The sequence below is a fragment of the Zingiber officinale genome, chromosome 6A (assembly GCF_018446385.1).
Source record: "Zingiber officinale cultivar Zhangliang chromosome 6A, Zo_v1.1, whole genome shotgun sequence".
Classification (NCBI taxonomy): domain Eukaryota; kingdom Viridiplantae; phylum Streptophyta; class Magnoliopsida; order Zingiberales; family Zingiberaceae; genus Zingiber; species Zingiber officinale.
Window position 1 is genome coordinate 91,082,771 of NC_055997.1, and position 15,474 is coordinate 91,098,244.

The following is a 15,474-nucleotide window of genomic DNA, read 5'->3' on the forward strand; positions in this document are numbered from 1 at the left end:
GTTGGCCTTACCAGATTATGTATCCGAATTAGCTGCTCCACAATTTCCGTAATCCTCACTACCAGCTATATAGTGTAGCAGCTAAAATTCAGTAGCTGCTACCCGTTGTAGTAGTTATTATTGATAAGCTGCTACAATTTATAGCAGCTAAACCACACTCAATGCTACCGTGTGTAGCATCTAATATTTAGAAAATGTTAAAATTTGTAGCAATCTAAGCCGCACTAACTGCTACAGACCGTCGCAGCTAATCTTGTGTAGTAGCTACAATTTATAATATATCATTTTATTACTGAATCTGGAAAATAGTACAATTATTTGTGATCGTCCATTTTGATTGCATTTAATGAGTTATCTGGAAATGATGTTTCAGTTGGTAGATGGATATAGCAATTAACACACTCTAGTTGTAAAACCTTGGACAACATGTTCATTGTTCGTGCGTTAGTTCAGGAGTCAATGTGTCAATAGACTTTAAGTTACCACATTATGATATCCAACAAATCTAAGAAACAAAAAAGTAATAATCTATTAACCGTAAATCTTGTAAAGATTACATTGTCTACTCTAATATTATCAAGACAACAAAATAATAGGTCTGTCCATTAGGCCGTAAATGTAATATTGAACACAGGAAAGACAGTAATATGAACCCCCCGACCCCTCACATTATCCTCTATTGTTTTTCACCTGCCTTACGTCATTTCGTTGGCGATGGGAGAAGTGGGAGAAGTTCGTGGAGGCATGAATCCTATGCTTACTCCATTAGGATTCCTCATTGAACTCCCAAGGGTCTTCATTGCGAGCACAGGATTTTGGGGGGATGATGGACAACTACATAATCCACCTAACCTTACCAACATCATTTGGTCAAGACACTACAAGAAAAAATCCTAACAACAACGGTTTTTCACCGTTGTCGTAGCCCATTTTGAACTGTTATTAAAGGCCGTGTTGTTAAAAGGGTTGCCCAAAGACAACAGTTTTTAACCGTTGTCTTTGAAGGCAAAGACAATATTTTTACAACAGTGAAAAACTGTTGTCTTTTCCTTCAAAGACAACAGTTTTTTACCGTTGTCTTTGAGCGTCTACCTTTAATAACATGGTCTTCAACAACAGTTTTAAACTATCTACGACAACGGTGAAAAACCGTTGTCTTTTTTAGAAAAAAAATAAAAAAAATTAATACACAATTTTCCAATATTATAAATCATTCAAAATACTAAATTTCAAAATAAAATTTAATATACAATTGTCTAACATTCAAAAATAGTATCTATAACATTCTGAAGAAATTTCATAAGCAACCAACAAAATGATAACACTATTAAAACAAAGGTAGAATAATATAACACGAGATTTTCTACATAAATTTAGGCATCAAATTTGACTAAGCATGCTGAGATGAGAAGCATCAAGGACCTTGAGATCAATAGAATTGCGGAAAGCAAATGCTGGAAATGAATACTTCTTGATTTCAATCCATCTGCCGACTCCGCAATGAGAAACACCTCAATAAGCTTAATCACCTCTGTGAGTGTCCAAATCTTATTGTGCTTCTTCCTTCTAAATCCACATTTTAAATTTCTAATTCTCATGTTCCAGTTTTCTGATGCATCATCTCGCAATTCAGACTCAAATGTGGGTTTAGATTCAGCTGCTGAAGTTGAGAATTTGTCCTCATTTATCATGGTCTCTTTTACCTGAATGGAACTTTGTATTCAAGGACTTCAATTGCAGCCAAAATATAAAATTAAATCTTCTTTAAACTCAACTAAAAAATAAACATAAAATAACCAAGCAAAGAAATTTGCACATCTCAGTGGTTTTACCTCATCAAGTTTTGGACGAATTCTAGGAGTGCGTAGACTTCTCGGTTTCTTTGGAATTGCACCTGTGGTAGGCAAGTTGAACAACAAGAAAAGAAACAATTTCAGTATAGATTGGCTTCTCTTATGTATTGAACAATTAGCCATTATACCATGAATAAGATTACCTCTGGTTTCTCCGTAGCATCTGGATTTAAAGTTTGAAGCTTGTTCAGTACATCTTCTCGTCTTGCGCAATTTCTTGTTTGATATACCAGCATTTTCTTTATTTTCCCAAATCAAAAGCTCAACATCACGATTCTGTGCTTCAGAAAGCCTTTCCATTCCATTCCCAAGAGAATGTTCAATCTGTTTAGCAACTTGGATGCCGTTAGACATACTTCTGCACTGACTAGACACTCCAAAATGATTTTCTAGAATCCAACCATTTCATCAATATAATCATTTGGAGTAGAGAAAAACTTGAAGGGACTGGAAAAGTTATCAATTTCAGTAAGGTTGCCAGATCCACAATATAGATGATGCCCGAGAACCTGCTCATAATACATTTCTATGTCCTGCCCAAAATTGCTACTGAAGTCATCTGGAAATTGTTTAGCGGTTGCATTGTTAATGAAAATTGTCTCTCTGTTAGGTGCAGTTTCAGCAAGAGAATCAAGAGCATTGGGCATGTCAGAAATCTCATTAAGATCAGTAAATTTCTCACTGCTTTTAGCTTGCAACTCATATCTGGCGCTTCTAATACATGATGTACTCGGAGAGGCAGATTTCATCTGAAAACATTCTACATGGCCATAATATTAATAAACAGAGATAACTTGGGAAAAGTTGCAAGCATCAGTTAGAGCAAGAATCATTTAGACATCATTATAATGAAAGGAAGGTACCCAATAATAAAGCTAACTTAACATGATAATTGGTACGGAAAGAATTTCTTCTATAAAAGAGCTAAACTCCAACAATAAAACTAGCATACGTGGCAATTGGTATAGAAAGAATTATAGAAAAACTAAATCTCCAGCATGTTGCATTAAATACTAAAGGCAGTTTTCTATTGGATCAGAATTAACTTTAGAAGGAAGAACCACATAACTTTATATCTGCTACTAAAAGAGCTAAAAGTGAGGTTGATGATTCTATCAGTACTAACATTCTAATTAGTGTAAAGGAAAGATAAGTAAAACAACTAACAATTAACTCTCAATAGTAGAAAGAACAAACATTCTTCCTCCAAAAGCATACGTTCACTTATTAGAAGTTGGTAAAAACTCTTCTATAGGTGTAAATACCAAAACATCTTTTACTGAACCTATCCTAGCATTCAATTAGAACACAATGACAGCATTATGTTATAGCATCAAAGCAACTCTTTCTTTGCACTTGTTACTTCATTCATAAAGGTACCGTTTGCCAAATACTTTAGAAATCGGAGAAAAAAACAATTCCATTAATAAAGAAAAGAATTAATCCATTAACCATATCCCTAGTTGCAGAATACACCTAGCTAACAAACAATACCACCCATTCATAGTTAACCACTAAAGCCCAAAACATTATCAACAACCCTTCCCAAATTCGGCCACAACCCCATCACCAATTCCAAACAACCTTCCAGCAGAACCAATACTTTGGTAAGAAAGGAAGCCCAATACAGCAGGAGCATCAAGTAAGCCACCTAACAGAATTCATTCAAAGAATCCGATCAGTAAAGAGTTCCATAAATGGAAAAGAAAAATAGATCTCAAAATTAGGAAGCCGATCCATTAAAACATAGTGAGTTATCTTGCATACCACCTTCAGTTATCCAAAACCAAATCCATTGGTGTACCGATTTTCATACCAGAACTCTGCAATCCACAAACACACACAGGTACAAAGAACCCTTGCGGTAAATCACACAAAGTCTTCACAACAAAATTGAATAACTGTTATAAGAATTCAAAACAACCCAAAGATCCCCAATGAGCATTCACTCCTGCAAAGTAAACTTTGAAATCTACTGCAGAAATCCGAGAGAAAAGAAGTAAAGCACAAGAACAACAGATTGAACAAGAACACCTCAAACATCCCAAATCGTAGCTCAATAAAACCGAACATCCTACCAATAAACCCTAGAACCAATCTTCCCTATTATCTATCCAGTCCAGCCAAATCCCATACCCATATAAGCAGAATGTACTTGCCTTTTCTCCTTCAATGTCTCTGCCGGAACTGATCTACACCTTGCGCTGCCTAGCCGGAGCGTCAAGCGCTTGCGGATCGCCGCTTGGTCACGCTGGCGGAGACGGTGAGACGAAGCGGCGTCTTTCCAGGGTGAGCAGCGCGTGGAGAGGAATGCGGTGACACTGCCAGGCTGGGCTCGACACCGTGAATAGATGGCGATGCCCTAGCGTGAGGAGGCGGCGGTAGTCGAGTGGTGCCAGCGTGATCTGCGATGGCGGCGGTGCGACTGCAATAGGAAACTAGGGCACGGGAGAGGGGAAAGGGTGGCGGTGACTGGGAGTAACCGGCAGCACCCTCGACGGCTGGAGATGGCTGTGGCTTCGGGAATGTGAGGGCAGTAGCGGCTGCGTCGGAGGTCAGCAATGAAGAGGAGATCGCGGTGACGGTGAGATCGGCAGGAGAAGAGGAGGAATGGGGAAAAAACATGAGATTGTTTAGATTTATATGGGTAGGTTATTAAATAAATAAACTCTCACTTTTAAGATTGAACAACATTCAACAGACAATAGTTTAATAAAACTGTTGTATATTATCACATAAGCAACACTAAAAGACAATAGTTTTTTAAAACCGTTGTCTTTGACACACATTAGACAACAATTTTTTGAAAAACTATTGTTATTTAAAAAACATTAGAGTGAACAACAACAATTTTTAATAAAACTGTTGTTAAATGGAAAAAAAGACAACAATTTCTTGAAAAACTGTTGTCTATTAGGTGTGGTTAAATCTAAAATTTCTTGTAGTGAGATTGGGAGAAGTTCGTCGTGACAAGCATCATATGGAGCGTACATGAGGATTTCAAAGACCTCAGTGCATGACGGAAACACTTGAATAAGTAGGCTAGATGAAATAAAATATAAGATGAAGGTGGTGTCGTGAAAATGGCGTCAATCCAACTACTCATTTATAAAAGATGTAATAAAATGAGGCTCCATGCCTCTGTTATATAGGAATACAGAGGCGCTTACTATACATTATGGGAATAGTTGGATTGATGCGTCCATGGCAGTGTGCTTCTGAAAAGGTCGGTTTTGTAAGTCTTCAATAGTCATGATTTATGATAGTTATGAGTAGTCAAAGCTGTCATAAAAACTGCTATGAGTGGTCATTCTATGGACGCCACGGATGAATGGACCTGATGTGGTAGGTTACCATTAATGAAATGGTGTGTATCTATAAATTTATTATGTTTAAATTATATAACTGACCACCGAATTATTAATATAGGGTTGAGCTGGTTAGTTCCACAACTCTTAACTGCTACACATTGTAACAGCTGACATCTTTGCAGTAGTAGGCTACTTTGCGAGACAGTTACTCTGTAATAACTCCTACACCTTGTAGTAGCTTGTTAACAGCGGATGCTACACTCCGTAGCAGTTATGCCATAATAGCTGCTACATGTTGAAGTAGATAACGGTCGAAAAAACTTTTTCGTACCAATTTTAACTATTGGCAAATATTTTTCCATATACATTTTTACAATAATTGACCCTTGAAATAATATAGACATGAAATTGGTCTGTGTTGTTGCTGTAACGACCCGCCTTCTACTGGCTAGGCTATAAGGCCGGACCGTCACATTATGCTGTGCTAAACTACTCCATGACCATCTCAAGTCTAGGTGCGGAAGCTGTACTAATTAAAACTTGGCTAAACTATTATCATTTCTTTATTCTATATGTGCTAAGGGGTGTAATCAAACTATTCCTGTCATATATTACATTCCCCATGGTCAAGGAACTGGAATAAGAGTCTCCCGGCTGTTACCAGGCCTCCCAATCGATCCACGGATCGATTGGAATGGTCTAATCGATCCAGTGATCGACTCAGCATGCTACTGTATGCGGAGCTTAGGTTGGATCGATCCAGTGATCGATTCAGCACGCTACTGTGCTCGGGCAATATTCTGGATCGATTGGCTGATCGATCCAGACTGGCCAATCGATCCAGTGATCGATCCTAGGGCTTTCTGTTCGCGACAGAAGGCATCCGGATCGATCGGCTGATCGATCCAGGAGCTTACTGTTCGCGGTACGAACTTCTCAATCGATCGGCTGATCGATTGAGAAGCCTCCAATCGATCGGCCGATCGATTGGGGTTTCTGATTTCGTACCAGAAGTCTGATTTCAACACTGTTTCATGCCTCAATCACACATACAAGTTCTAAAATGACTAGGAAACATTCTAACATCACATAACCCATGTTCTAAGCATGGTAGAGTGCATAATTTATTAGTTCATGGCATTTAAACATACTAAAGTGCGGAATGAATAAAAACTACAGAGTTCTAATGCTTAAAACAAAACTGGCTAGATCCCTAAGATCTTTATTCCACGTTCCACCCACACACATCTTCCTTGCATTGACCTCCAGCCTCCGCTAGTCCATCTTTCCTTTACCCTTATCTGCAGTATAAGGAAAATAGTATCTGTAAGCTTGAGAGCTTAGTAAGAAACCATCTACCTCGCTAAAACATGCATACGATGTAAAATATGTTTTTAAAACATGCTATTTGAAACACATTCTGAATATGCTAAGCATGGCATGACATACATCACAAAGAAAGCAAAACTAATCATAGAACTATCACATGTATCAATAATGAAAACTAAGCTGAAGCATGAACTGAGCTAAAACTAAAACTAAGCTAGAACTGAGTTTAAACTGTATACACAACTGGTTTGTGAGTTTTGAAAACTATTTAACCATAGATAGATGAAAATAATCATGCTGCTGTTTGGGCCCGACAATTGTACTTGCTATGCGCGCATCCCTAACTAAACCCGGGTTTGCAAGTCCCGAATTCAGTAGGGTTACTAGGTTATCTAAACCTAGGGACGACTATGGGAGCCTAACCCAATGGATATCTAATCCGGTACAGTGCCATTGCTAAAAGTAAAATACTGAATATAGCTAATTATTGCTTGTCTTGCTCTTTCTAGGTTATCTGAACCTAGAGCTAGGTTGTCTAAACCTAGAGGCGACTATGGGAGCCCACCCATTGGACATCTAGTCCCATGATAGCTGTAGCAAGACTAAATAAGCTGTGAAAATGCTTCTATTACGTTTATCCAAGCTAATAAAATGCCTAGGTTGCATTTTAACTGTGCTATTAATTTAATCGAACACTTGGTATGCGCTAGTTCGTATCCTTTGTGACGAAAATCTACATACTGCTAAACTGAAGCATAAAATTCATACGGAAGCTACTTATACTACAGGTGAGGGGTTTCTTACCTCCTGCTCGAAGTTTCTTACGATTCTAATCGCTATATTTCCGGAGAAGACGATCCTTTCGACGATCTTCTCGCGTCTATGCGTTCCTCTCGCGGAGGGGAGCGTCCTCGTATCCAAGACGCCGTTGGAAATTCCTCCTATGGCCCTAGGGATGGAATCCCTAGGTGTGCTTGTGGTTGGCGCCGAGAGAAGAAGAGGAGAAGGGGGCGGCGTGGCTAGGGTGAGGGTGAGGAAAAGTTACGTTAAAAATAACTCTTCACTTATTAATTCCCTATTTATATTAAGTGGATAATTTCGCTCAACTCTAATATAAATTTAATTGCCTCCTTTTCTTTCAGCATGGCCCTGCTGGGTTCACTTGGTTACTAGAGTCCGCTATAAGTCGTAGGACCCAATAGGTCTCGGGTTCAATTCCCGCGTAGGCTATTTTACGACTCCATTTATTTTTGCTACTTCCGCTACTCTAAAAATTCCATAAAAATATCCTAAAATTCCAGAAAAATACTAGGATATTTCTAATAATTATTTTGAGAATTTTCGGGTGTTACAATCCCCATATCTTATAAAAAGTTCATTCTCGAACTTAGAATAACTCTGGGTACTTCTGTCTCATACTGGCTTCTGTCTCCCAGGTTGCCTCTTCTGCTGTGTTACTTTGCCAAATTACTTTCACTAATGGTACTTCCTTGTTCCGCAATTTCTTAACTGCTTGGTCTATTATCTAAATAGGCCGATTGTCATAGCTGAGGTGTTCACGGACTTGTACCGACTGGGGCTCAATCACCTGGGTGGCATCTGGGATGTGCTTTTTCAGCATAGAGACATGAAATACTTTGTGGATAGCTGACATCTCCTGGGGTAGCTCTAGCTCATATGCTACCTTGCCAACTCTTCTGCTGATAAGGTATGGTCCCACATATCTGGGACTTAATTTGCCCTTCTTCCCAAAACGCATTACTCCCTTCATAGGAGCTACTCTGAGGAACACTGAATCCCCAACTGAGAACTCTAAAGGTCTGCGCCGTGTATCAGCATAGCTTTTCTGGCGGCTCTGAGCTGTCTCTATAGCTGCTGTGGTGTCTGCTACTAGATCTGTCTGAAGCTCTAGTTCTTTCTGTTCACCACTCTCATACCAGCAGATTGGAGATCTACACCTCCGCCCGTAGAGAGCCTCGTAAGGTGCCATGCCGATAGTGGCCTGATAGCTGTTGTTGTATGCAAATTCTGCTAAGCTCAGATATTTGCACCAACTTCCTTTGAAATCTAGGGCACATGCTCGGAGCATATCTTTGAGTACCTGATTTACTCGCTCTGTTTGACCATCTGTCTGAGGATGGAAGGCTGTGCTAAACTTTAACTTAGTGCCCAATGCTGACTGTACACACTCCCAGAAGTGTGATGTGAATCTGCTGTCTTTGTCTGATATAATGGTTCGTGGGACTCCATGTAGTCTAACGATCTCCTTGAGATACAACTGTGCTAGCTGTTCCATGGAGTAGGATATCCTGATGGCTAAGAAGTGGGATGATTTAGTCAACCTGTCGACTATTACCCAGATGGTATCAAAACCATTCGTGGTTCTGGGTAATCCCCCTATGAAATCCATAGAAATGTCTTCCCACTTCTACTCTGGAATCTGGATAGGCTGCAGAACTCCTCCTGGTCTCTGATCTTCTGCCTTGACTCTCTGGCAAGTCAGACAGGTGCTAACGTATCTAGCGATGTCTCTTTTCATCCCGGGCCACCAAAAACGTTTCTTTAGATCTTGGTACATCTTGGTGGAACCTGGATGCATCGCATAAGGAGTCTTGTGAGCCTCATCTAAAATCTTCCTCTTTAGTTCCTCCTGATCTGGAACACAGAGTCTGTCACCGAAGTATAATACCCCACTATCTGTTACTCTGAATTCTCCACTTTCTGATTCTGCTATCCCTTGCTTGATTTTTCTGAATTTCAGGATCCTGTTCCTGAGCTGTCTGGATGTCACCAAGCAAGGTAGACTCTAATTTCATAGTAGAGAGCTGTCCAACTATGAGTTCGAGACCGAAATCTGTGATCTCTTTCCGTAGGGGCGGTGACATGGCTGCTAGCGATAATAAGGTAGCACTGGACTTCCTGCTAAGTGCATCTGCTACCTTATTGGCTTTTCCTGGGTGGTAGAGGATGTCTATGTCATAGTCTTTGACCAGTTCTAGCCATCTGCGCTGTCGCATATTCAGATCCTTCTGAGTGAAGAAGTACTTCAAACTCTGATGATCTGTATACACTCTGCACTGAGCTCCATACAAGTAATGTCTCCAAATTTTGAGAGCGAACACCACTGCTGCAAGCTCAAGGTCATGAGTAGGATAGTTCTTCTCATAATCCTTGAGTTGTCTGGAGGCGTAGGCGATTACCTTGCCGTCTTGCATCAGCACTGCTCCTAGTCCCAACTTAGAGGCATCACTATAAATATCAAAGCTGTCTGTGTTCTCGAGTAGAGCTAGAATAGGTGCACTGGTCAATCTTCTTTTTAGCTCGCTGAAGCTGTTCTCGCAGTTCTCTGTCCACTGATATTTCCTGTTCTTCCTGGTAAGAGCTGTCAGTGGGGAGACTATCCTGGAGAAGTCCTCTACGAATTTTCTGTAATAACCTGCTAATCCCAGAAAGCTTCTGATCTCACTAGCGTTCTTGGGTCTTTTCCAGTTACTCACAGCTTCTATCTTACTGGGGTCTACCATAATACCATCCTTTGAGATGATGTGACCCAGGAAGGACACCTGATCTAACCAAAATTCACATTTTGTGAACTTGGCGTACAACTGGTTCTGCTGAAGGGTCTGTAGTACTATTTTCAGGTGCTCTGCGTGTTCTTCCTGAGTTCCTGAATAGATAAGAATGTCATCGATGAATACGATAACGAACTTATCTAAGTATTCTCTGAATACCCTGTTCATGAGGTCCATGAAAGTAGCTAGAGCATTTGTCACGCCGAAGGGCATGACCACGAACTCATAATGTCCGTATCTAGTCCTGAATGCTGTCTTGGGTATATCCCCTTCTTTAACTTTCACCTGATGATAACCTGATCTGAGGTCTATCTTAGAGAACACTACTGCTCCCTTTAGCTGATCGAACAGGTCATCTATTCTGGGAAGAGGATATCGGTTCTTGATCGTGACTTAGTTCAGTGCCCGGTAATCTATACACAGGCGCATGCTCCCGTCCTTCTTCTTCATGAACAATACAGGCGCTCCCCATGGTGAGTGACTAGGGCGTATGAAGCCTTTGTCAAGCAGCTCCTGTAGTTACTCATGAAGTTCCTTCAGTTCTGCTGGAGCCATGCGGTATGGCGCTTTGGAGATAGGATTCGTACCGGGAATGAGCTCTATCTCAAATTCAATCTCCCTGTCTGGTGCTAAGCCTGGTAACTCTTCAGGGAAGACTGCTGGGTAGTCACATATGACTCGGACCTCTGCTAGCTATTGGTCCTTGTCCTGACTGGTATTGACTACATGTGTTAAAAATCCCGTACATCCTAAATCCATTAATCTCTGTGCTTTCATAGCTGAGAGAAATTTCTTGGCTTTTCTCTTGGGTTCTCCGATGAACTCGAACTGTGCTTCTGCTTCAGGTTGGAACATGAATTTTTGTTTACGACACTCTATAGAAGCACCGTATCTGATTAGGAAGTCCATTCCAAAGATGACATCATAGTCAGTTATATCTAGCACTATCAGATCACAAAAGAGTTCTCTGTCTGTTATCATGACTGGCACTGCTCTGAGCCAGTGCGTGGATGCCATAATTTCTCCCGAAGGTAATGTCGTCAGAAACTGACTACTGAGTACCTCTGGGGGTATCGCTAATTTCTTTGCAAATGCCCTGGATATATAAGAATGGGTTGCCCCAGTATTGAATAAGACAGTTGTATTTTGCGGTAAAATACCAATCTGACCTGTAACAACTGTCGAGGCATTCGCTACGTCCTCTCTGATGAGTGAGTAGATCCTCACATTGGTCGTAGTTGAGGGGGCTTCTAGTCTGCCTTGGCTGATGTGGGGACCATCTAAAGTGGCCTGCATCTGATGCAACTGTGCTGGCTTGGCTTCGTACTGGATCGGCTGTGGTGGAGGAAAGCTGGCCTTGTTTGGACACTGCTTGGCCATGTGTCATTCTTGTCCACACTCAAAGCATCCTCGTGTGCCCTTACGACAAACTGCAGGGCGGAATTTCCCATAAGTAGCACACTTTGGATAACTGGGCTGTTTGCTAGCTGGTCCTCCTTTCGGGTAACTCCCTGGTTTGCGCTTGTTGCTGGAGTTCCCTTTCCAGTTAGAGCCGTGGGAGCTGTGGCCCTGGTGTTTCTGAGTACCTGAGCCTCCTTGTCCTTTGGACTCTGAGAGGACTTGCTTCTGTTGCTTGATATTATGCTGGTAGTGCTCGGTGGTCAGAGCACTGCTGACTAGTTCTTCGGTGGTTTGCGACCTATGAATGCCGCCAGCCACGTTCATCGCTATTTCCGACCTCAGCATCTTAACCATCAACCGAACTCGTTCTTTTTCTGTACTGACTAGTTCAGGGCATAGGCGAGCCAATCTGTTGAATTTCTTCACGGCTTCCTCCACTGAAAGGTTGCCCTGGTGAAATTCAGTGAACTCGTCATAGTGACGGTTCGTGACCCGCATGTGAAAGAACTCCTCGAAGAACTCTTCCTCGAAGTCAGCCCATGTCATCTGACTTACTGAGCGCTTCGCTCTAATTCTCTCCCACCACATGCGTGCATCTCCTGTCAGACAGAAGGAGGCGCACTTCACCTTCTCATGTTCTGGCCAGTCCAGAAGCTCCATCGTACTTTCCAGTGTTTTGAACCAGGCTTGAGCATCCCATGGTTCACTGGTGCCTGAGAAGTTCTCGGGCTTGACTCTCTGCCACTGGATCAGGTAGGCTTCTCTCCTTGCCTCTGTTGCTGGGGCTACTGGTGCTGCAGGCTGGACTGGTGGAACCTCTAAGACTACTCGCGTTGCTAAGTTTGGTTTCGGGGTGACTGTGGGAGTATTCTGCTGATTAGCCTTTAAGGTGGCTATCTCCTGTTGCTGTTCAGTTAGCTGCTGCTGTAACTGACCCACTAATGCTGTAAGGTCTGGAGGAGGCACTGAACTGCCTACCTCGTGCTAGGGCTCAGTAGCTGGTGCCCTTCTAGCTGGGCGTCCTCGTGCCATTTCTAAAGGAACAAAGGACATACATAACTAAATTATCACGTTTACATAGCTAATATTATCATGTTAGTTACTATCACAGATAAGCATACTTTAGTTATCTACAACATGAAAGCAATAAACATAATGAAGTGAGAGGTATTCTTACTTGGAAGCTGTAGGTTCAATGCTGATGTGTGTGTAGGAAGTATGGAACCTCGCTCTGATACCACTCTGTAACGACCCGCCGTCTACTGGCTAGGCTGTAAGGCCGGACCGTCACATTATGTTGTGCTAAACTACACCATGACCATCTCAAGTCTAGGTGCGGAAGCTGTACTAATTAAAACTTGGCTAAACTATTATCATTTCTTTATTCTATATGTGCTAAGGGGTGTAATCAAACTATTCCTGTCATATATTACATTCCCCATGGTCAAGGAACTGGAATAAGAGTCTCCCGTCTGTTACCAGGCCTCCCAATCGATCCACGGATCGATTGGAATGGTCTAATCGATCCAGTGATCGACTCAGCATGCTACTGTATGCGGAGCTTAGGTTGGATCGATCCAGTGATCGATTCAGCACGCTACTGTGCTCGGCTGATCGATCCAGACTGGCCAATCGATCCAGTGATCGATCCCAGGGCTTTCTGTTCGCGACAGAAGGCATCCGGATCGATCGGCTGATCTATCCAGGAGCTTACTATTCACGGTACGAACTTCTCAATCGATTGGCTGATCGATTGAGAAGCCTCCAATCGATCGGCCGATCGATTGGGGTTTCTGATTTCGTACCAGAAGTCTGATTTCAACACTATTTCGTGCCTCAATCACACATACAAGTTCTAAAATGACTGGGAAACATTCTAACATCACATAACCCATGTTCTAAGCATGGTAGAGTGCATAATTTACTAGTTCATGGCATTTAAACAAACTAAAGTGCGGAATGAATAAAAACTACAGAGTTCTAATGCTTAAAACAAAACTGGCTAGATCCCTAAGATCTTTATTCCACGTTCCACCAACACATATCTTCCTTGCATTGACCTCCAGCCTCCGCTAGTCCATCTTTCCTTTACCTTTATCTGTAGTATAAGGAAAATAGTATCTGTAAGCTTAAGAGCTTAGTAAGAAACCATCTACCTCACTAAAACATGCATACGATGCAAATTATGTTTTTAAAACATGCTATTTGAAACACATTCTGAATATGCTAAGCATGACATGACATACAACACATAGAAAGCAAAACTGATCTTAGAACTATCACATGTATCAATAATGAAAACTAAGCTGAAGCATGAACTGAGCTAAAACTAAAACTAAGCTAGAACTGAGTTTAAACTGTATACACAACTGGTTTGTGAGTTTTGAAAACTATTTAACCATAGATAAATGAAAATACATAATCATGCTGCTGTTTGGGCCCGGCAACTGTACTTGCTATGCGCGCATCCCTAACTAAACCCGGGTTTACAAGTCCCGAATTCAGTAGGGTTACTAGGTTATCTAAACCTAGGGATGACTATGGGAGCCCAACCCAATGGATATCTAATCCGGTACAGTGTCATTGCTAAAAGTAAAATACTGAATATAGCTAATTATTGCTTGTCTTGCTCTTTCTAGGTTATCTGAACCTAGAGCTAGGTTGTCTAAACCTAGAGGCGACTATGGGAGCCCACCCATTGGACATCTAGTCCCATGATAGCTGTAGCAAGACTAAATAAGCTGTGAAAATGCTTCTATTGCATTTATCCAAGCTAATAAAATGCCTAGGTTGCATTTTAATTGTGCTATTAATTTAATCGAACACTTGGCATACGCTAGTTAGCATCCTTTGTGCCGAAAATCTACATACTGCTAAAATGAAGCATAAAATTCATACGGAAGCTACTTATACTGCAGGTGAGGGGTTTCTTACCTCCTGTTCGAAGTTTCTTATGATTCTAATCGCTAGATTTCCGGAGAAGACGATCCTTTCGACGATGTTCTCGCGTCTATGCATTCCTCTCGCGGAGGGGAGCGTCCTCGTATCCAAGACGTCGCTGGAAATTCCTCCTATGGCCCTAGGGACGGAATCCCTAGGTGTGCTTGTGGTTGGCGCCGAGAGAAGAAGAGGAGAAGGGGGCGGCGTGGCTAGGGTGAGGGTGAGGAAAAGTTACGTTAAAAATAACTCTTCACTTATTAATTCCCTATTTATATTAAGTGGGTAATTTCGCTCAACTCTAATATAAATTTAATTGCCTCCCTTTTCTTTCAGCATGGCCCTGCTGGGTTCACTTGGTTACTAGAGTCAGCTATAAGTCGTAGGACTCAATAGGTCTCGGGTTCAATTCCCGCGTAGACTATTTTACGACTCCATTTATTTTTGCTACTTCCGCTACTCTAAAAATTCCATAAAAATATCCTAAAATTCTAGAAAAATACTAGGATATTTCTAATAATTATTTTGAGAATTTTTGGGCGTTACAGTTGTAGTTACTGATTTGTAACTGCTACACCTTCTACTTGAAACAAAATTATTTTTCACTGACTCATCTTCTCGTTGATTTGAATGTATTATTTGGGAAAAATAATTCAGTTCCTACGTTGGTATTTATGTCTGCCACAAAGTAGCTGCTCTGGCATGGACCTCAGTTTCTGTGGTCACCTGATTGTTCAAGTATTCACTAGTCCACTTGAATTTACCACCTCATGATATGACGATGTACTTACGAAATTAAATGGCAATAATATATGCAAAAAATCATTAATTTGGTGTTTAAAATTATCTGGCAGTAGCTGTTACATAATGTAGTAGCTACTTATTTCTATTTCAACAAGGCATTGCACCCATACATTAAATTAATACATTTACCAGAGAAAGTAATGTAATACATTTACATTTCGATTGCATCATTAGTTATATATTGAACAATGTTCAAAACTCCCATTATCGCTTACATTGATCTCACACAGACAACGTCATTTTCATATAGGCCAAGTTTCATCCACA

The 15,474-nt window shown here is 41.1% G+C and overlaps 1 protein-coding gene across 1 annotated transcript; it reads right to left on the reverse strand.

Moving 5' to 3' along the window:
* Nucleotides 1–1,373: 1,373 nt before the first annotated feature.
* LOC121995029 lies at nt 1,374–2,207 on the reverse strand. The gene is made up of 3 exons (XM_042548881.1): nt 1,997–2,207; nt 1,833–1,894; nt 1,374–1,703 (listed from the first exon to the last, which is right to left on the reverse strand). The coding sequence occupies exons 1-3, from the start codon at nt 2,205–2,207 to the stop codon at nt 1,374–1,376; spliced, it is 603 nt and encodes a 200-aa protein (XP_042404815.1).
* Between the last annotated feature and the right edge of the window lie 13,267 nt (nt 2,208–15,474).